The sequence below is a fragment of the Marmota monax genome, unplaced genomic scaffold (genome assembly GCF_021218885.2).
Source record: "Marmota monax isolate L192 unplaced genomic scaffold, Marmota_monax_Labrador192_F-V1.1 WCK01_AAM20220418_F8-fsc00261, whole genome shotgun sequence".
Taxonomy (NCBI): Eukaryota; Metazoa; Chordata; class Mammalia; order Rodentia; family Sciuridae; genus Marmota; species Marmota monax.
The window spans coordinates 2,645,705-2,668,925 of NW_026695225.1; the positions used below are offsets into that span (position 1 = coordinate 2,645,705).

A 23,221-nucleotide genomic window follows, 5' to 3' on the forward strand; every position below is an offset into this window, starting at 1 on the left:
TTATTGACCCTTTATTGATCCAGAATTCCTTATGCTATTGTTCTGTTTCTAGAATCCTGAGCCTTTTACCTGAAGGTTAAAAAAATGCTGAATAGGCAGCAATATTTCCCATCACATGCACAAACCAAGTCAGAGATCAAGAGAGGCAGTAACATTCTGGTTCACAAAGGGCAATGACAAATGTTCCTCATTTTTCCAATGATCAAGAGGTCTGGTTACTTAGTCAAGGACACAGAATGGGAATTGGGAAAAACACACACACACACACACACCACATTTATTCATTCCCATTGTGCATTCCCTGGGACAAAACAAGGCTACTCCTACCACCCACCTCTGTTAACTTATCACAATCTCATATTGACTGAACACTTTCCACAGGTGGTATTTGATTTGGCTGAACACCTTAGCATTTCTTGTAGCAGCAATATGATAGCCAGAAACAAGCAAAGAGCTAGGGATATTATCAGCATTTGTTAAGAAAAATAGTCCTAAAAATAAGTAAATAAAAAAGACAAAATGTCATCTTTTTGGATCACGCACTTGGTGGATTATTGGTAGCAAAGATTAAAGCTCAGACTGGTCCCTTTGTTCACCTGATGAGAGCTGATTTGCCTCCCTTTATTTCCTAAAGTATCAGTAAGGACTATGAATTAATTATTAATTTAGCTGTGTGCTAGCATATATAAATGAGAGTTTTAAAATTTAGATTTACCACTTAAAAATTCATGATATTTTCCAATACCATATAGTCACTCTGCTAGCTTGAGTTCCCCCATAATAAAGAACCTCTTAACATAAGTTTATTTACTAGAATGTGAAGTCCTAGGGGGAAAGTGTTAGGGACAGGAGAGTGAGTCTGTGAGGAAAGGAGAACCAATAAGAGAATCAGTAATCCGATTACTTGCCTATAACTGTAGCTGTCTGCTGGATCTCCTGGGATTATCTTCAAAAGCCAGGTGCACTGATCTCAGGATAGTCCACCTGAAAGACAGGAAGAGGTGAAATAATTTATCCATCAGCATCTCTCCCATTGGTCAAAAGTTCAGCCTATAGGACATTACCATTTCCCAACTGGGTATGCTTGGGCACCCAGAGAGTCATATAGCATCCCACACCTCATCAGGGAAGCCCCAAGGCAAGATGTGAAAGGCACCTAGACCAGATATAAGCCAAGATGATTCAAAGCTGCTCTCATGTGAAGTCAGTAGAAGTACATGTAGAGCTCATCACTACAGTACTAGTAAAAGACAGATAAGGTTGAGAGGTGGTAATAAAGGTGGTACACGGAGGCATCTAATATAGTCACTCATTGTCAAACTGTCCATGATAACTGCACCAAGCATTTCTAAGCATTTCTATTGAAAGGTGTACAGTAGTTGAGTATATAAGTAGAAGGTGTCTTATATTCACTGGATTCTGATACTGTGCTAGAGATAGAGGCCCAAGGGCAGAGCCTACTTTTCTTAACTCAGCAGGTCTCACTAGTAAGCCCTGAACCATGCTACTTTCTGTTATTGAGATGGCATAGGAGAAACAAAAGAAAGCACAATAATCTGAAAATACAAAATAAGATGGCAGGAATAAACTGACTATACTAAGAATCACAATTAATGTGAATTGGGGTTCAACTAAACTATTAATGACAATGTTCAGTATGGAGTTAAAATTTAATTGCATATTGTTGACAAAAGAGATCCCTAAAATAAAATTACACCAGGAGACTAAAAGAAATGGATATAAAAAGAATTATCAGGTAAATGTTAACAGAAAGAAAACCAGCAAAGCAATTCTAACATCAGACAAAATAGAATCCAAGATGAAAAGCTTTACAGGAGACAAAGAAAGATATTTCATATTAATATGGGAGATTTCACAGGAGAGTAAGAATGGAATGCTTAGCACTGTCAACACATAATATCTTTAGCATTTAAAAAGATCCTATTTTGTCCTCTTGTGTTTTATACTTATCTTCACGTTGCTTATAGGCCCTTATGGACTCCCCAACACTGCTATTTCTAGAGATCTCCAGCTTCTACTTCTGGAGGTAACTTGTCAAACTGGCTAGCTCTGGAAGCCAAGCAACTTCTAGAATAACTAAGCAACAAATACTACACCTCAGTGTAGACGGCAGTATCTACAGAAAATTAAGAGATTGTTGCTGCTTTTCTTGTTTGCTAAAAGTAATAAAAGTGTAATTTTCAGAAAAATGATCGCACATATAGAAAACCCAAAGCACCTAAATAATTCGAAGAAATAATATATATAGAAAGGCTGCTGGACATATAGTCAACATACAAATATTGATTATGTGCCTATATACAGCAAGAATTTAAAAAGAAGTTTGTTTTTTTATTTGCCTGATATATTTTATTTTCTGTAGTATGCAATACAAATTTACATGTGTATGCAATATAATTGTCACCAACAAATTTAAATAATATTTTTAAAAGCACTGAGTACATGATTACATGTTAGTAAATATCAGTTTCCAGGTATTTATGGGAGAAGATTGAATGTTAATGTATGCACATGTAGCTTTCTTATACTGATATTTTGCGTTTCAATGTGGAGCTAGTAAAACTGATTCTGTTGACAAAATGGATCAAACAAACAATAAATAATAAAATAAAGGCGATATCACAGAGTATTGGTTGAGGTCACTAGCTTTTAAATCTGGATGGAACTGCATATCAATTTAACTCTCTGAACTTTTAATTTTCCTTATTTGTGAAATATGGATATGTTCTGACTAGATTTTTTTTGAAACTTAGGCAAAAAAGAAATATATTGGAAGGAGAATTTACAGAATTTATGAGAAGTCTGGAGAACTGTGCTCAGAAAATAGTATAGAACAATGTTAAAATGAAGGAAAGAAATACAATGAAGTCATACACAGGACAGTTGGATTAGGGGTGTCCCTTCTGCCCTGGGTTTGAGCTCTATGATGTGTCAGCTTCTTTGATCATACACTCCAAATTCAGAGGCTCAGATGGGAGCATCCAGTTGTCCAAGCTTGGTTACATGGTCAAACCAAGACTAAAAAGAAGTTTTATAATAGAATAAAAAATTAATGCTTAGGAATGAAAGTAATACATATGTGAAAAAATTCTACACAAAAATATGGAACATTTTGAGAAAATTAAGGAAGATCTAAATAAATGAATGGATAGGCTATCTTCATGGATTAGTGGATACAATACAGTAAATATAACAATTATCTCCTAATGGATTCAGTGCAACACCAATCAAAATTCCAGCAGGCATATTTTTTGTATACATGGAGTAGCACTACCAAGCTAGTTCTAAAATGTAAATATATGGAAATACAAAGGGCCAAGACAATTTTGAGAAAGAATAAAATTGTAGTAGTAAAAGTACTACTACAAGAGTTAGAGAGACATGTTAATTAAGATGGTGTAGTATTAACACAAGGGTAGACAATAGATCAATGGAACACCAGAGAGTACAGAAACATACATACACTCATATGGAAACTTGATTTATGACAGAGGTGCCACTGTAGGGAATGATTGCTCTTTTAACAAATAGTGAGGGATCAATTATATATCCATAGAAGGGCAAATACATCCCTACAACATACCATGTATCATAATCAAATACAAGTGGATTCAAGATCTATATGTGAACCATAAAACACTAAGTTTTTAAATTCATGAACTTGGGATAAGCAAAAAGTCTCTTAAATAGCATATAAAAAGTATGCACCACAAAGGAAAAAAATGATAAAATGACACTAGAGAGAAAAGTCAAAAGTCACAGAGTGAAAGAAGACATTTGCGCCCCCCCCACCCCCGCCACACACACACTGGAACTCTTACACAATGATGGTAGAAATTTAAATTTATACAATTGCTTCAGAAAATTGTTTGGCAGTATCTACTAAACCTAAACATATGATCCAATAATTTGACTGATACACATAAATCCAGTAAAATCACATTCTTATATTACCAAATATATGTACAAAATGTTTATTAAACCATTATATATAAAAGCCAAAAACTGAAAACAACACAAATATCTATTAATAGTAGAATGGCTGAATAAAGTTGTAATAGTAACGATGGAATACTACACAACAATGTGAATAAACTGTAGCAATACAAAATCACATAGATGAATCTATAGTTAAAATGTTAAATGAAAGATACAGAAGAGTACATATTGTGAGTATTTATATGGAGTTCAGGAACTGGTAACTTTTGAAAAGGAAGAAAGATGGAGTGATTAGGAGGGAGTGTCAGGAGAATTTGGGGGGTTTTGATAATGTCCTATGTATTGATCTGTGCAGCATTTAAACAGATTCATTTGCTGTGTGAAAATTCATACAAAAGTTTTATATTCTTTTCTGAATTTGTGTTACATTTCAATAAGTAGGATTTTAATTGCAGTCCATGATTTAATGAAAATAGAATATCTAGTCATTTAGCTTTACACCAAATCTAAATACTACTGCCACTATTTTATGCCTGAAAATATTATTTTTCTTCCCGTTATTTACTCCAGACTCCCAAGCTTCTCACCATAAATACTCCCAGTTTATATTTGACCCATATGTGAGTCAGTAGTTCCATGTACTTTTCAGAAAGGCGTGTTAAATGGTGCTATTTTGCTTTCTTCCAGATGCAACATGCAACATCAAGAATGGCAGATGCAAGCAGTTTTGTAAAACAGGCACTGATAGTAAGGTGGTTTGTTCCTGTACTGAGGGATACCGACTTGCAGAAAACCAAAAGTCATGTGAACCAGCAGGTCAAAATCTAAATAAGTTTTTTTTTTTTTTTTTTTTTTAAGAAAATATATACTTTAACCTTTGGCATTTTAACTCCCTAATTTTAATCACTACTTGCACGTACTTCCTTTGAAATCAAACAAAAGATCAGTAGCGTGAAATGGACAAATTATTTTTCAAAATTATATCATCAACTTAAATATAAATTTTGTTATTATCCACAGTCTTTTTTGTGTCAATTTTTTTTTCTCTGACCTTTAAATCACAAAGCAATTGATTTGTGAGATTTCTGTATATATTTGTAATTCATCAAGTCAAATTAATGTAGTAATATAGTACTGTACCAGAAAAGATTCACAAATAATTGAGTGATGGACTTCTAGTAGAAGGCTGGTGAATTTTAAGCATGAGACTGTCAGGGCCTGACTAGTGTATTCTAAGAAAGTTATTTCCTGACTTTGAGTCTTAAGCTGAGTTTATACAGAGTGTCAGAATGTTTCCAGCAACTAACTGTTTAAGTTCTGCTAGGCTGATCAGCACTATGTTACAGAAGGAATAAAGCAATGTTTCTCAGTCATGCTGACCATGCCACCACGTTGACAGTTGATTGGTATATTCAGCACATCTGTACTCCACTCTCATGCTGCTCTTCTCTGAAGACAAAGGCAGTAGAAACTTTGTTCTGAAAAACATTAGGCTCTGCACGATTAATTATATTTGATGAATGAGACACTTTTTTGAAGCAAGCTACATATAATTTCTTTTGCATTTCTAAAGCCTGCTATTTTATTAAATTGGTGCATTAAATCATGCACCATTCCTATGTAATTGGGTTCAATACCTAATTCAGCAATGCATCAGGCAGAGGAAATTAAAGTAAGGACCAGAATCCAGGAATATACATACTGCAACTAAAATAAAGAATCTCTAATGCTTTAGGGCCTGTCCACCTAATCTTCTGCCTGGTTCTTCACATATACTGCCTTAAAGCTTTCCTTCCTGGGAGGAGTGTGTGTATATATATGAGTGTACACACACACTTGTGTATTTAACTTTAAAAAGCTACTTTCCAGTGTAGACAAATGGCATAGTAGCTAAGCCCTTATAAGCCCTTCTATAAGAGAGAAAAAGAATTGAGAGCCACCTCCAACTATTATGAGTTATATTTGAATGTAGCCTTTGCTTTAGCAGAATAAGTAGGCCAAACCTAAAATAAGCTTTTCTGCCTTTTCAAAGATAATGGTCCCTTTTCTCTCACCATTGTTGATCATGTATATTTATACATAAGTATTTTGAAACTAATTTCCTGTTTTCTCAACCACATGCTGCCTTCATGATACTTTCCCACAGCTGGTTGCTATAGAAATGTCTGTTATAAGGAAAGTGGCTAGGAGGAAAGTGAGAAATGAAAATGAAGTATAAGGTGACTTTGTTTGACTACAAATTTCCATTTTGGTAGTCCCCAGTGTAGCTGTAGATGATTGGGGGCCAGGGGACAGGGAATAAACCAACTCAAAGAGGTGTTCAGGTTCCAGGTAAATACAGCTGTGATAATCATATTAGGAAACTTTTTGGTTAATAATTGACAGCCAGGTAATTGAACCAAAATGATCTCACTTCAACAAACACATGAAATCCACCTTGGATACTAGAGGGCATTCTAGTCAAGAAATCCTGTTAATGATAACCAGCAGAAGTTCCATTCACTAATTAGTCCCATTAATCTAATGGCACAAAGCACTCAACTTCCATTCAGGGACAGCACCTGGAAGTACAACGTTAGTAAAGAAACTAAACAAAGTCATTAGATTTTTTATAAAGTCCTACCAAATTTGATTCCAGAACACCTATTTCCATCAAGATGATGGATTCTGGAGCCAAATGTTCTTTCCATGAAGGTTTTGAAAACTTTCCATGAAAATAATGCAATCAACTATATTCATTGATTAGATTTTTTAATGTTGATGGGCCTGCTTCTCAGAAGTGACAGGGATTGGCCTCATTCTCCATTTTCATAATATATCTTTCATTAGCCAATGAAAAATACTGGAATACTAATATTTTTTTTTCTATTTTTCTAGTGCCATTTCCATGTGGAAGAATTTCTGTGTCATACACTTCTAAGAAGCTCACCCGTGCTGAGACTATTTTTTCTAATATGGACTATGAGAATTCTACTGAAGCTGAAGAAGGCATTTTGGATAACATCACTCAAAGCACCGAGCCATCTAATGACTTCACTCGGGTTGTTGGTGGAGAAAACGCCAAACCAGGTCAATTCCCTTGGCAGGTACTCTATACTGATAGTGTGTCAAAACTGGAGTTCAGCTGGCAAAAGACAGGCCAGGTGGGAAGCTGAAGCTAGGCCACTGGCAAGACCTGTGAGGGTGAGACAAGTATTTAGTTAAGTTTCAGCAGTAAGCAACATGACAGTCCTGATAGATGAGCATCTGGGGAAAGAGAAGTCCAGGGACAGCTACCATTAAAGGTCAAGAAGAATTTGGCATCAAAGAAAGAACACAGCAAGATTCCAGCAAGCAATTAACTGGTCAACAATAGGGAGGTCTGGAAGAGAGGTCACAGGTACTAGAGTTCAAGGTACTGCTCCAGCTCAGCCCCTGGGGAAACTGGTGAGAGTCAAAAAGTTTCTTGGCCCAGAGAAACTGGATTATTTTTAAGGGAGCAAAGGACTCGTGTAGGAAGGATTAAGGCAAGAATAGTTCTTAGAGTCAGGACATGAAACGGGGGCTTGATCCAATACTCACCTGGTTTTCAGTGTGGTAGCAGTAGAGTCACCTGGGAACTTATTAAGAATGCAATTTCTCATGCTCCACCACAGATCTACTGAATCAGAATCACTTGTGTGGGGCCCAGCATCTGTGTATAAGCAAGCCCTCCAGGTGATTCTGAGGCACACTTACAATTTGAAAATCACTGGTGCAAAGGAAACAAACATATTACATAATCCAGCATTCAAAACACCAAACAGTGGACTCTTTCTACCTAGTTTCTTCCAGGGTGTTCTACAGACAACCTACATAAACAGAACTACCTATGCACATTTTTATGTAACTACCAACAGCTAGATTTGTAGCAAAACCAGGGTTGTAACTATGCCTATAGCTAAAGCCTAAGTGATTCCATCTGTGAGAAGGGATAAGCCACCTCCTCCCCACCTCAAGGCAAGGAGCCAGGCTGGTCCTTATGGAAAGTTGTGCTGTCCAAAATGGTAACCACTAGCCACATGTGGTTACTTAAATTAATTATGAGTAAGTAAACTTACAAATTCAATTCTTTAATTACACCCACCACATTTCCAGTGCATAATAGCCACATGTAGTGAGTGCTACTATACTGACCAGGGCAGGTGTAAATAGAATACTTACATCACTGCATAAATTTCTATTGAAGAGTGCATATATATATATTAGTTTAGTCTAATTTAAAACTCCCTAGTGGCCACGATCATATTTGGTAGTTATTTCAAGGATGCTTCACTCCAAAATATTTTCTCTACTGAGGTTTGAAATTCTGCCATCACAGAGTGGTAGCTTTAAAGACTTTGCAATCATCAAATGGGTAACAATTAAAGCCAGATAAATGTCTCCAGGTTTAACACCACTGAAATTTTCTTAGACTAGCTATGTATCTATCCATTCTTCAGAATACTTGCCATTTTCCAACATAATAAATGAAAGATATTAAACATAGACCTCAGGACATGGGGACATTGTAGAGAAAGGTACCACAGGGTAATACAACATTACAACCAAGACATATTTTCCTTCCTTTTGTCTTTGCTTTTTTTTTTAAACAGTATTTTGTTGGACCTGATCTTCTAGCCAATAAATTACACTGTATGTCCCTGTGTCCCCACTTAAAGGCACCCTACCAGTGCCCTTTCCCTCACCTACCATACCACCCTCCCTTTACTCATCCGCGTTTTTACCATTCTTTGTAGTCCTGCTAAAATTGACCTTGTCCACTCACCTTTCTTTGAACAACCTCTTTTTGGTACACTCTGATTATATTTTCATTCTACTTAACATCCACATATCTCATTCTCTTTTTCTTATTTGCACTTTCATTCGTTAAGTATGTGATTTACATGAATAAGGTGGTTATAACAAAAGATCCTACTTTATGACAATTATCCTCCTTGGGCTTGTGGGACATAAAGCAGTGTTTATAGTAGAGAAGCCAGGGGGCCTGTGTTATTAGTTCAGAACATCACTTCCTTTTTTTTTTTTTTTTTGGAGTGCTCTACCACTGAGCTACATACCTAGCCCCATTGCTTTCCTGTTTAAAAAATCCAACTTCTTTTTAAATCCCAGGGTGCATGCATTGTGAGTTTAGCATTGCCCCCTTGTCATCCCAGAAATGAAATGGCTAATATAATTAAATGAGAACCAAAACAGGAGAAGGGGTGGATAAAGTCTCTATTTAGTCACATAATGTCTATTTCCCACCAATCCTCTTTAAACCAGATGCTTGGCAGTGTTTTAACAAATACAATGCCTTTCCTAAAAGAAAGCAACTTGGGCAGACATTTTATTTCCTTTTTAAGTAGAAAAGACTAATAGATTGTGGTTGCAGTTCTGTGAGAAGATATGATACACATCATTCCAAATCTTTTCGTATTCTTCTCACTGCACACTTACAAAAGACCTGTGGTCTTTTCCTGTCCTGCCTAGCTAAGATCATTTGGAATGTTCATGATTACTCACAAATTCATGTGTGCACACATGTTCACTCCCTATTTCTCCCATATGCACTAAGACTACTGACTATGGGTGTACCAAGCACTAGATTTTCTTCTTTTCCAAAGGCAAAGTACTAAGCTTTTTCTAGTATACTTGAGAAAGACTCTACACTGTTTCCTTCCTCAACAGAGAATGTTCTCTCCACACCTACCCAGTTCCCCAGGAAAGGTTATTGGTTTTCAAAACTTGGAGATTACCTGAATGTCCAAAAGGCACTTTTAGACAAAGATGAACAGTAAATAAAACAAGCCAGAATCTTTCCTCTTTGGTGGAAAGGCCATCTCGGCCACACCATGGTTAATGTATAGAATGGGAAATACTAGATGTGTTGCAGACAAGATTGCAACCAGGGTCTGGGGTTGTAGCACTGTGATAGAGCACTTGGGTAGCTTGTGTGAGGCACTAGGTTCAATTTTCAGCACCAGAAATAAATAAATGAATAAAATAATCAACATCTAAAAAAATTTTTTTAAAGACCAAGAGAAAGGAAACAACAACTGAGGTTTCAGTGGCCACCATATTATACTTCTGGCTCTGAAATATGAAATACTACTTAGAATATCATCTGGAAAAGAGTGTGTTTGGAAGTGCTCATGTTTCATACAAGCCTTTCTATTCAGAATTGATTCTTTCATCTTTCAAATTGGCAGGGGTGAGGGATAAAGTGATCACTCAGGGTGAAGAAATCCCACAAAGAAGGACATAGAGTTCACTTTCACCAGGAGTAATGAACAGTTTGAATGGACTGAGAAAGCTTTTTTTAGTCTGTCAAAAGAAAAAGATGTCGGTGAGCTGTCAGCGAGACCCACGGGGGGTGGGGGTGGGGGTTCACCCTGCGGTCTTAGCGGGAAGTTTGCAGGCAGATTCCGGCCACTGCTGGGTGCTAGGCTGGGTGGCTTTGGGAGGAAACGTGGGTAGAACAAATATTTGTGGAACTGCCTACGGGAAAAGGTGTTCTGTTCCTGGGAACAGACAGCAGAGGCTGCGTGGCCCCGGGAGGAGTTCATAGGACTTGGTTCACCCGGCTGGAGACGAGAGCAGGCTGAGGGACGGCAGGGACGCCGTCCCAACCGTAGCCTCATTTTTTTACCTCACTCTCCGGCTTCCACCTCAGTCTGCTGGGCCAGAGGAAAGGGCTAACCCAGCCGCATCGCAGGAGATGGTTGCCTCCCAGCAGCCCTCAACGGTTCTAGAGCGGTGCAGCCCGCCCCGTTCTGGGCTCGAGCCCGAATGCCAGAGGCGCAAGTGCTTCGGGCGCTTCCCCCTCGGAGAGTTGTTAGGCTGGGAAGGGTGGGCTGGGGGGGAGGAGTCACAGCTGGGGTCTTCTTCCATCTCTCTCCTCCGCCCCCAGCTGGCTTGGGCTGGGAGAGGCAGGGTGCAGGCCCCAGAAGGGACACTTAAGAAGAAGAAAGAAAGTAAAAGGTTAAGTGCCCTACATGGAAACAGAAAGGAGATTTTCTTAGAGTTACCATATCTCGTGGAATGGGAAACTAAAACAAGACTTTAATTTCCCAAGTTACAAAGGGAAGAAAACCTTTGAACATTATAGAGAACAGGGAAATTACAACGCCTATATTACCAGATTGGTTTCATCAACAGCGCAAAACTGAGACGTTTGAGCCGAATGCGGCTGTGCACGCCACTAATCCCAGTGTCTCAGGAGGCTGAGTAGGAGGATCGCGAGTTCGAAGCCAGCCTCCGAAAATTACCGAGACCCCTTCTCTAAAAAGATCTGGGGTTGTGGCTCAGTGGTTAAGTGCCTCTGGGTTCAACCTCTTGTAACAAACAAACAAAAAAGGTTAGAGGTTTGAGGCAGGAGATGTGGCTCAGTGGTAGGGCACTTGCCTAGCATGTTAGAGACCCTGGATTTTATCCCCAGCACTGCAAAACACATATGTATATATTTCATATATTTCATATATACATATGTGCATATATAAGTGTGTATATACATACAGACGGAGAGACAGACAGGTTTGAAAGAGTGATATGTTTTTCAGGGATTCTAGAGCTTTAATTTGGTTTTGGTCCCAAGCCCATGATCCTGCCATCTGACAATTCTGAGCATGTACAAACTGACCCAAGAACTGCTTTGGGTTAAGATCTGATTAGCTCTGTAGGTGAAGTACCTACTCTATTTTCTGTCTTATCATAAGTCTCAGTTCTGTATGAAGCATATTTATTCCACATTTAATAGTCTGAAGATCATTCTACCACATTGAAAAAAAAGGAATAATATGGAAGCCAAGTGTAAGCTGTCCTCATATTATGTTGTATCATATGCATTTCCTAATATTTAACTATTTTAACCTATAGAAAATGTCTGAAGAAGCAGTTTGTCCATTCTTTATTCTATTCTTGGCCTAAATCTTTAAAGTATCTTAACATTTTCCCCAGTCTCAGCTTCCCTCAGCTCTGGCTTTCAGCTATCTTTAAATTTGCCTGCACTCTTGCCCTCTACTGCTAGCTACAATGATTCAAATAGGACACATGTCAGTGGCAGATAGCAGGTGGAGTTACCATTTGTATAAATCACAGCTTTTTGTGTGGAGGGGTATGTTACATGAAAACAGAAAGATAGTCTCTTGAAAAAAAGATAACCCTGTATTATTCCTAGCTCAGGTGATAAATAGGAACATGATATATATAATCACACCAGGCCCCACAAAGCTAGTTGGGACAGAATATTTAGACTATTATACTCTAAGATTGTTTGATGAAATATATTTCAATATTAACTAATTGAAATAATGGTATATTTGAAATAATGTCATATTTCAAGTTAACCACTAAAAACCAAAGTGAGTATCCCCTCTATGCCCAGCAAAATGACATAGGGCCATGGGCTGACTGAATCATGCCTGTGGGCATAGCAAGTTATAGGTCATGTATAAATGGTTTTACTTTGTATATGAGAGAGTAAAGATACAGAAAAAAAGTGTTATTGGAAAGTTGGAGTGAGTGACAGAAGGAGAATAAAAGTTTTGCTGAAATCACAGGGAAAGGCTAGGTTGGAATTAACACTTGGAAAGAGAACAACAGGGCAACCACTGGTACTCTGGACTGGCATTTTCAGGAAGAGTATAAGTGCAATTTTGTGAGTATGTATTTTGTAGATGAATGTATTTGTGTTTGATGTGTATGTGTGTGTGTGTGTCCAAAAGAGGAAAAACAGGCTCCTGTTAGGCTGTGGCTACCATGAAAATGTTTAACAGATCAGAACTCAGGTATCTTGCTCACAACATATGCCTTCCCATTTCCTCCATCATTCTCTGAAGTGGTGTGCTGGCAGCTGGAAGTTTGCTGGGGAGGCAAAGAACCTCACCCCCCCACAGGTGCAAAGGCCTATCCACAAGTATGGCTGTATGCTGGACCGGTAGTCAGTGACGGGTATGATCCAATTGCAGTGGTACCAACCTAAGACAGGAGGCTGACGCCTAGAGGTCAGTTCATCCGATGACGGGTAAGGACCATATGTTGAATTGGACTGCCTAACAGGCACGGTCCCTAAGCCACATGCTTGTTGTTTAAACAGAGAGGGGGAGATGTTGAGAGCCACAGCCAAAGGGGCCCCAGCAAACTTCCAGCTGCCAGCAGTGGTGTCTTAACATGAACTTGTCCTTGGCCAAGTACAAAGCTCATCCCCCAAATATCTAATATTTATATAGATTTGGTCCAGAGGTAGCCAAGAAAGCATTCCAAAACCATACCAATTGTAATATCTTTAAATGCAAAATAATATATTTGAGGTCTTTTTTTGGCAAAGATGTTTGCTAAAATTTCTAACACCCATCAGGGATTGGCAAAGAATTCTCTTTGGGCTTAAAAGAACAACCGTATTTCTCAGACATCCACTGGAAAGCAATAGAAACATCAGGCAGCGAGTCTTTGGCAGGAGTCAGACAAACTACATCACAGTCTCTGTGCCCAGAGGCTGTGGATTCATTCAGTCTGACCTAAGTAGCCCACTAAACTCAGAGATTCCCAGCTTCCACAAACAAACCTCTGCCCTGCCTCAAACAGTGGCTGGAGGGGAAACAATGTGATATCCAGGCTGGTAAACTCTTATTTCCACCTGCTTGAACAGATGCATTCAGTTGTAATCATCATGTCCATTATAGAATCATGTTGCCCACATTTTCTTGGTGATAATAATCACTTGGGGTCAGAGTTCACACATGGTCTTATAACCAGTATGCTTACAGAAGGCTCTATACTGAGAAGGGTGGCATATCTAGAGTTTAATACATTGCATTTGTGCTGTGTAACTGAAGTCTGATGAGACAACAGAGCATGCACTGGGGCCTTGGAACCTGGGATTACTGCAGTTCCACCTCTCACCACTTCCTAGAGAGTTTCTTCACCTCCTTCTCCTCTACCCCTGGTGCCTTAGCCAGCCCTGCCTCTCCCTTCCACACCTGCCCAATGACCACTGCCACCCCCAACCCCTGGTGCCCAGACATACATCTCCTCCTTGTCTCTACCCAACTACTGTTGCCACCCTTCTCCCCTGGCAAGGACCTGGGCCCAGACACAAGGAGGATTGAGGTCAGGTGCACACACTCTGTGCTATCTGGGGAAGGGACATGGCCATAGGCATCTCTGGACCAGGAATGGGCTACAGAACAATTAAAGGATTAATGCTAGGGGCAAGCCTCTTGCCAGTTTCCCTTTTGGGTACATCCTGACATGAATGTTGCAATCCCTTGGGAATTATCTCTCTGCCTTGATTGCTGCAATAGGAATACCAGTAGTACTGTAGGCCCCCTGGCAAAGAAAGATTGACTTACCCTCCCATGATAGAGTCCAGTGACCTGTGGCTGGCAGACAGGGAGTGTGTGTGCTGAACGTAGAGTGCCACCCCTGGGCACCTGTAAAGGTCTACACTCTCCTAGCAAATATCCCCATGCCAAAGGGAGCATGATATTAAATATCAAGCTAAAAAAAGAAAAATAAACAAACATTTCAAGAAACATCACTGAAGAAAAGAAAAAAAATTGTATTTTAGTATCTTCAGTGACACTTTTTTTTCCTGGCTTTGGAACAAAAGACTTCACATTTCTGTTTCTCATACCCCTCCCCCCACAAAAAGTATGTTGATACAATGGGGTGAGCATTATTAAAACAAAGATTACCAAGCCTTGGGGAATTCGGATCCAGTAGTACAATACACTTGTCTAACTTAATCATACGTAAGAATATTCTAGAGAGCTTCATTTTCCCCAGCCCCTAGCAGTAAATATTTTAAGTCTCAATAAGCTCGCAAATCTGCACTTTACAAGCACTCCAGGTGATTCTCCTGCCTTGGTCCATAGACCATATTTAAAGAGATACTGGAGGTACAAATACTGGAGTCAGTCAGACTTGGTTCTATATCCCGCTAGCTAACTTGAGGGGAATTAATATATATATCTCTAAACCTTAGTTTGAACATCTATGGATGGATATATTACTATCACTCCATAAGGATATTATGTTTTTTTTCAATAAAGATAGTTAACATGTATTATCTACATACTGGCCAAAGTGCTGGGCAATTTACACAACTTATCTCCTTTAATCTTCAAAATAACCCTGTGAGATAGCATTTTTTTATTACTGCCTTTCTTTGAGGATGTTATGTTTTGATATAAAATGTATACAAAACAGTACAAGGATTGGCCCCAAATAAGCACTCAATATATATTCAAAAAATTAAAATAATTGTTAAATCTGGGTGATGGACACACTGATGTTTATTATATTATTATTTGAGGTTTTTCAGTAGTTTTACAGCTTTTTTAAGATAAAAAGCAACGAAAAGGGAGAGCCAGAGTTTGGAAAAGATCATGAAGCCTGTTATGAGCTGTGCTTCAGTGCTAGGACATAGTAGGTGTTCAGTACGTTGAATTCAGGACTGGAAGAACTTTCAAAAGAACATGCCCCAGGGACTATCTCTGACCCACACATAAAGGAGTTGACCATCTGCTTTCCCTTGTTTATGAATGACTTTATGCCTAGGGCTACCAGTGCCTTAGGAATAGTGCATCCGTTCACAAAGAGCTCATGGGCTCCTGAAGAGTTTACTGAATGTTGAGTGTGCCCTCTAGTGTTCACATATCTCAGCTTTATTTGGGAAAATTTAGATGGAGAAAGGCCCTCACTTACATTGGACCTGAAATTCTCTAACTTGATCTAGACCTCAAGGTGCTGGAAATATTCGTTGTCCTCTGTGATTGTGCAGCAAATATACAGATGAATGAACGGACATCTTTGCCCACTTTGCCCAGCTAAAATAAAGCACAGCTAACTAGACCTTTTAAGACAAAGGCAGATTACATATTCAGCCAGGTAGGGTGGGGTATGGATAGGAGAGAATGGAAGGAGCTTGCGAGTCCTGCTGTGCCCCACCGCTTGGGTGGCTTTATGCACAGCCCTGATAGAGGCATTAAGTCTAGTTCATACTATTCCAGTTTGGAAGGGGCTTGAAAGTACTCCTGGAAGAATATATCATCTTTTCTTTTTCAAATTATCTATAGCAAAGAGATCTCCACACACAGAGACAGGAGACTCAATATCCCTATTCATCTGGAGGAGTTGTCAGTGTGTTTCCTAAAATACATGCTGTATTGAAGCAATTGTGCCATCCGAAAATCTGACTCACCTGGGAAAGGAACTCGAAGGCCCCAAATCTCTCCTGTCTCTCATTGTGCATTTTCCTCAAGATAGTTACAGAAATGGCTTTTTGGTTTGAGTTTCAGAAACACTAATTCATCCACAAAGGTGACACCTTGCAGAAATTCGCCATTTCTGCCAGTGCCTACAAGCCAACTTTCTGCCTACCCCTGTTAATAGCACATGTATTTATTTTGTTCTGGAACAAATATATTGTTCAGTAAGATTCTTAATTTGTTTCACAGGTCCTTTTGAATGGTAAAATCAATGCCTTCTGTGGTGGCTCCATCATCAATGAAAAATGGGTTGTAACTGCTGCCCACTGTATTGAGCCTGGTGTTAAAATCGAGGTTGTTGCAGGTAAATAAACAAAAGGATAATAATCTATGCAATTGCTAAACCTTCTATGTGATTGATACATCATATTTTACTAAGATCCAATAGGATTGTTACTAATTAAGTTGGGCCAGTGGTAGAGGGGATATAATTTCAAAACTTGCTCCATCCTTCAAGCCCCATAGTTCTTTTGATGAATACTTAAAGCACTCATCTCAATAGGATACAATTATTTATCGTGGTATCAATTTCCCCATCAAACATGTAAGATTTGGTAACATTTTGAGACTTGGTTGCCAGTTTTCAGTGATACCAAGTAGACACATGGAAAATCTGTTTCTATGAAAAATCTGTGACTGAAAATGAAATTTATTTCAACAGGTGAATATAACATCGAAGAGAAAGAAGATACAGAGCAAAAGCGAAATGTGATTCGAGTTATTCCTCACCACAACTACAATGCAACTATTAATAAGTACAACCATGACATTGCCCTTCTGGAACTGGATGAACCCTTAATACTAAACAGCTATGTAACACCTATTTGCATTGCCAACAGGGAATACACAAATATCTTCCTCAAATTTGGATCTGGCTACGTGAGTGGCTGGGGAAGAATCTTCAATAGAGGGAGATCAGCTTCAATTCTTCAGTATCTTAGAGTTCCACTTGTTGACCGAGCCACATGCCTTCGGTCCACAAAGTTCACCATCTATAATAACATGTTCTGTGCTGGCTTCCATGATGGAGGTAGAGATTCATGTCAAGGAGATAGTGGGGGACCCCATGTTACTGAAGTGGAAGGGACCAGTTTCTTAACTGGCATTATTAGCTGGGGTGAAGAATGTGCAATGAAAGGCAAATATGGAATATATACCAAGGTATCCCGGTATGTCAATTGGATTAAGGAAAAGACAAAGCTCGCTTAATGAAAAATGCATTTCCACGGTTGATTCATTGGGATTGGAACTGGATTGGGCCCTTTAACTTCCTTATGTCTTGTTGAATTTAAATATATACTTCTATAAACATTGCCTTTTCTCTTTGCAGGGGAGAATTCCATCTAGAATTTATATTTTACTAGAAGAAGTAGATTAGAAAATGTAATCACTAGAGAAATGCAGTGTGGTAGGAAATCATCACCATTTTCAAAGGGCTCAGCCCTTACCAAAATTGTGAAGTTCTCCACCCTGCCCAACAGGTTCTATGGTTCTGCATTGTGGTAACTCACCTGATTCTCCCTCCTTAACAGCATTCCATGTTCTAAATCTTCCATGCCTCTCTCATCAAAACATCAACATTCATTAGGTCAGTATCCAGGATCTTTACTTGAGTCCATCACAAGGCCAACACCACATTCATAAAGAGAACATAGGAATAGTTAACAGGTCAAAACTTGTTGGAAGCACTTCTTATTTTTCTCTGTCTTTATTCCTGAATCCTTTATCTTTTCTGACTCCCAATCTCCAAATCAACTTTTCTCTTTCTTACTCCCTCTCGGTCATTTCCCCTCCACAGTCATTAAAGGTGGTAAGGGGAGCATTCTGTTTCACTGCTGTATGTAGGTGTATGTGTCTATTAAAACCTGGCTTTCTTTTATTTTAGTCTCAGATTGACTTTTATAACATAGGGATGAAGGAAGGTGACTGCAGAACATGTGGGGAAAGTTCCTTTCAGAGCATTAAGCTAGTGTGTGTATCTCAATGAGCCATCCAGAACAGTTCTCTAAGAGTTTGTCACTAGGTGATTATGGCAGTCTGGCTGGGGATGGTTCCATCAAGGCAAGGCTGGCAGGTCACTAACTAAAAAAGCTGACATCAACCAAGGTATTTTATCCCCTGTCTGAAAAAAATAATGCTAATAGAAAGAACATTCCATTTGCAACCAAGAACTAGCAGAGTCTTTAAGGGAGAAACTAGCAGCATATCTCCAACATTACCTGGAGCCAAGCAAGAAGTTTCCTAGACCAGAGACCATGAGCATCATCTCCTTGGCTAATATATACATCAGTGGAGAAGGGCACACAGGCTCAAAGAGCTGAGTCATTACACCCAGATAACCAACTCCCCCTTTTTTGATTCCATGTTTACCAAGGAACTTTGTGATTATGATTAATCTTTCTCTACTGAATTTCCTAGAGGGCTGCTGACCAACCAACATGTCATTCTACTTATGAATTAATAAACTGGTGTTCTAGTTCCTACTGAGTTTTTGTGAGTTTATTTGATGTGACTCAGTCACTCTGGATTGATGTGGAACTACTGACAAAATCATGTTTGGAACCCACCCCCTGCCCCCGCCATACTCTCAGACACACCTCACTCATTGATTTATTTAAAGTCCTCCTACTTTAGTCTTGTAAACATAAGTATCAATAAAATTTGAAATATTTTCAAATGTCTCCATGTTTCTTGTTAAATAGTTCACATAGAGGTGTCCCAAATGTTACATTCAGCAAAACACTCGGAACAATGTGTCTGAATGCAATACACCTAGGATGGCATGGGTTCTAATTAGCTGTGAATATGACCTGGGAAAAGTCACAACCCCTTATGGAATTTGATTTCTCCATTTGTATAGAGAGTTTAACAGGATACTCTCCAAAAGCCTTTGTGACCTTGAAAGTCTGTGATTTGTTTTTTTTTTTTTTTTTTTTTTTTTGAGTCTTTGTGTATGTATGTGTGTGAGAATGCTCACATGTGTAGTACTGAGGATTGAACCCAGGGGTTCTCTACCTCTGAGCTATATCCCCAATCCTTTTTATTATTTTGAGACAAGGTCCCCCCCTAAATTGCCCAGATTGGCTTCAAACTTGTAATCCTCCTGCCTCAGCCTCTTGAGTCGCTGGGATTACAGGCATATCCTGCCATGCCTGGCTTTTTTCAGTCTTTTACTCAACAAATGACAGTGGATACTATGTGCCAAACACCAATAATGTTGATTAAATGTGAGTTAACATGGATATATTTGGGGACTTAAATAATGTATGTGAATTATTTTATGAAATGCCTAACACATTAATAAACAGTAGGTGCTCAAGAAATCCACAGTATCTGAATCCATGTTTATTGCAGAGTAGTGATTAGTCTTACATTGAGTATCACAAAAAGAGAACATATTTAAATGAAAACAATGCCTGAGATTTAGGTTTCAGGAACACATGAAAGAAATTACTTATGTTATTAATGGTTAAAGGAAAGAGGAGACACTACAATTGTCAACCTTATGTTTAAAGAGGATGCCAGTAGATGTGTGAAATATTTTACTTCAAATCTAAATAACTAAAGCTCTACAGCCCCGGGGCTCTGCAATTGGGAAAGAGACGCTCTGGCCTTGTTGCCACGGAGACCACCCCTTACAAAGAGAGCAGTGGGGAACTGGCCTCATACCTCCTGTGATTGGCCTTCCCTGTGGCAGAGGGAGGAGCTTTTGGGCCCACAAATTACTGAGCCACGGTTATCCCTTTTCCTATGAGCTCAAAAATGACTGAATTCATCATAAGTCTCCTGTGGCATGCCATCACCACTAAACATGTGGGAGCTGTAAGCCCACCTAAAAGAAGCAGCAGTCTCTGAGCCAGGACCTGGCTGGGCTCTGCCTAGCTAGGGCATTTGCAGATGCCGTATAGGGATCATTAGTGCTTTCAAAATCGCTGTAGCTACTTAACCTAAATAGACTGAGACATGCTGCTATAATATTATAAGTGACAGATTAAAATAGAACCCTTGCTGACTGAAGAAAAGTGTGTTAATATAGTGCAGTCATTGTGTTTAACTGATTGGTTTTAGTTTCTTTTTTTTTAATATTAGGTACTTTATGGTGACAGAAGTAAATTTCCTTCTGATTTTCTCTTTCAATTCCCTTACTCTCCTGGATCGTGACATGCCAGTTTACAAAATTGCTTAATTACAAATTCTAAACAATTTCTGAATGCTTACAATCTAAGAATGTTAAAGAGGAAAGGTCCATTAAACAGTATCCAATTCACTCCACCCTTACAGATGTGGAAATTAAGGCCAAGATAAAGCCAAGGTAACACAATTGCCATTGTGTTACCAGGAATAGAACTCATCTTCCAACCTGTGCTAAGAAAGTGAAGTGCTTTCAACTTGAGTACATTAACTCTGTCTTTATTTTTAGGGCAGCTGGGACTTTCTGCATTGATGGCAATGCATTCAGCAGGGGACTGAAAACTGCCTGGAATTCTTACTAGGTGCTCTAATTGATAAATAAGTGATAAAATCAAGAAGACCAACAGGTTCCTGGAATGCAGAGTGGCAGCAAACTGAATCACAGCAGGTACTCAGTAAACACATGTAGCATGAACGTGTGACTCTGATGTCTGGTGTTTATTCTGGCTGTGAGAACTGGGCTTTCCAGATGTGACATTTGACTTCTAGAGCATATCCATACTTATTATCTGGCAAACAACCATTCCAGCAACATTTCAACTTTATTCTTTGCCACCATGCTGAGGAAGACATGTGCAGCTCACCAAGACTGCAGGATACTCCAGGAGCTGTAGTTGGAGGGTTGAAGGAAGCCATCAAAGGCCTACTGAAAGACAGGTATGCTCCCAAACATTTGAAATCCCAGCAGGTTGAGAGGCTTAGGCAAAAGGATTACCAGTTTGAGGCCAGCCTCAACAATTTAGTGAGGCCCAAATCAACTAAGTGAGACCCTGTTTCAAAATAAAAATATAAAGAGCTGGGGATGTTTCTCAGTGGTTAAGCACCCCTGATTTCAATCTCCAGTACAAAAAAAAAAAAAAACTAAAAAAGGTTCACTGAATCTAGTACAGTACTCACTGAGTCTAGTACAGCTGTGCATGAGTTAGAAACATACTACAGCTGGTGACAGGCTTGAGTAAAGCAATCAGAATCAGGGCTCTTTCTTAAATGTGAGGTGTGTAAGATTTAGAACTCTTCAGGTTGCAGCCACAGACATCTACATGTTCTGCAAACTATGGAGACTGGTGAAGGAGTCACAACAGGCAAAGGACTATTGGAACCCACTCATTTCAACCATCCAGGTCCACAGATCACTCTCCTCCTTTTCTCCTATAGTAGTTTCAAGGCAGACCTTTTTCATCCTCTCCTTGGGGCCACGGATAACTGCCTTGAAATTCCCAAATTAATCTCAATTTCTAATAAGGATAAAGGTATCAATGGGAAAGACCAGCAGACAGACAGACGAGACACACACACACACACACACACATATATGAAAGTGATAGAGAGACAAATGTTTCTGCAATAGGGTAAAACATTTTCTCCATACTCTCACAAAATATGACAGAGCTATTTCAAAGTCCTGGTCAGATCATTTCATTCTAGTAGGAAAGCCACCTTTTTGGGTAAGAGAAGGTGGAGATAGAAACAGAGATATTCCTGATTCCAAAGACTTCATTCAAAAAGTTGCTTTGTGTTAAATACGAGATCCTAATCTCTAAAAACATACCAACATAGTGAACCTCCCCACAGCTGTCACTCTTAATCTTTTAGAATGGTTATAGTATTCAACTTCTCTAGCTCAATAACTGTGACATGGCTTATGTGCTGAACTCAGAAAGATAAATGGGTCCCGTGATGTACATATTATCTGCTTTAGTAAAGATCTATATATAAAACCATATTTTCCTCCTGGATTATATTACCAAAAAAAAGCATACATTTTCATGAGATTAAAAACCAGTTCTAAAAGAAACCAATTAGGAATGCAAAAACTCTCTGAGAAATTCAGTGCATGTTTGTTAGATGAAGAAATCAATGTATGAATGAAATGGAAGGGGGGGAAAATCTATTAGTAACCACAATACTGCACAAAACTCCCTCCCAGTCTTCTAAAATAGGCATATTTGTCTTGAACATATAAAGGATAAGCCATAGAAAGGAAGGCATATATAAAAAGAACTCCTACCTTCACTTTCTTCCCAGGATGTAAGGAATGACCACAAATTTGTAGGAAATACAAATGAGCCTAGAAGACTGTGGTCCCATCCCCATCCTTTGCATCTGTTGTTCTTGTGCTTATGATCTCCAGCAGCTGTATTTGCCTCTCTCGTTTGTGCTTTCTGTCTTCATTAGGTAGCTGTTTTGTTGTTGTATCTTATTTTTAAGGATTTGGTTCTTGGCATTTTTCAGATTTCATTCTCCCTAGAGTTATCACCCAACAAATTACCTTTCAATGACGTTGAATATCTCCAACGGTTGTTCTTGGCCACAGGAATGTAATGTTTCCTAATATGCCTCCCCCACTTTTCATTGTCCCTGCTCTCTTCCATATGCTGTTTTTAGTCCTAGATGATCATACCTAAGATTAGCATCTCTGTGTCCTTTATATAATGCAAATTGAATCATAGATATGCTAACAGTACGGTTGCACATTACCTAGTGGTTGAATTTTTATAATTTCAAAATCACAGCACACATGTAATGAAGAGTTTTACTGAACATTTACTATGGGCCTACTGCATGCATTTCATCAGATACAACCAACGGCATGCTAGAATTGGCATGTACTAACTCACAAAAGCCAATGTCAATTGAAAAACCTTAAACAAAATAAATTTAATAGTTTACTTGAGCAAAGAGTGATTCATGAATAGGGCAGTGCCTGGAACCAAAAGGCTTTGAGAGTCCTGCTGCAGTACCAGGAAGACACAAAGGAAGATAAAAAAAATATATTTCACTGGTTAGAGTGAAAGACACTG

The 23,221-nt window shown here is 38.9% G+C and overlaps 1 protein-coding gene across 1 annotated transcript in view; it reads left to right on the forward strand.

Moving 5' to 3' along the window:
- Nucleotides 1-18,709, forward strand: part of F9 (coagulation factor IX) — a 31,491-nt gene extending 12,782 nt beyond the window's left edge. Inside the window, exons 5-8 of the mRNA XM_046435351.2 lie at nt 4,648-4,776; nt 6,838-7,046; nt 16,419-16,533; nt 16,891-18,709. Of these exons, the coding sequence (XP_046291307.1) occupies nt 4,648-4,776; nt 6,838-7,046; nt 16,419-16,533; nt 16,891-17,438 (1,001 nt within the window). The 3' untranslated portion in view covers nt 17,439-18,709. The remainder of the gene's footprint in view (nt 1-4,647; nt 4,777-6,837; nt 7,047-16,418; nt 16,534-16,890) is intronic.
- The last annotated feature ends 4,512 nt before the right edge of the window (nt 18,710-23,221 follow it).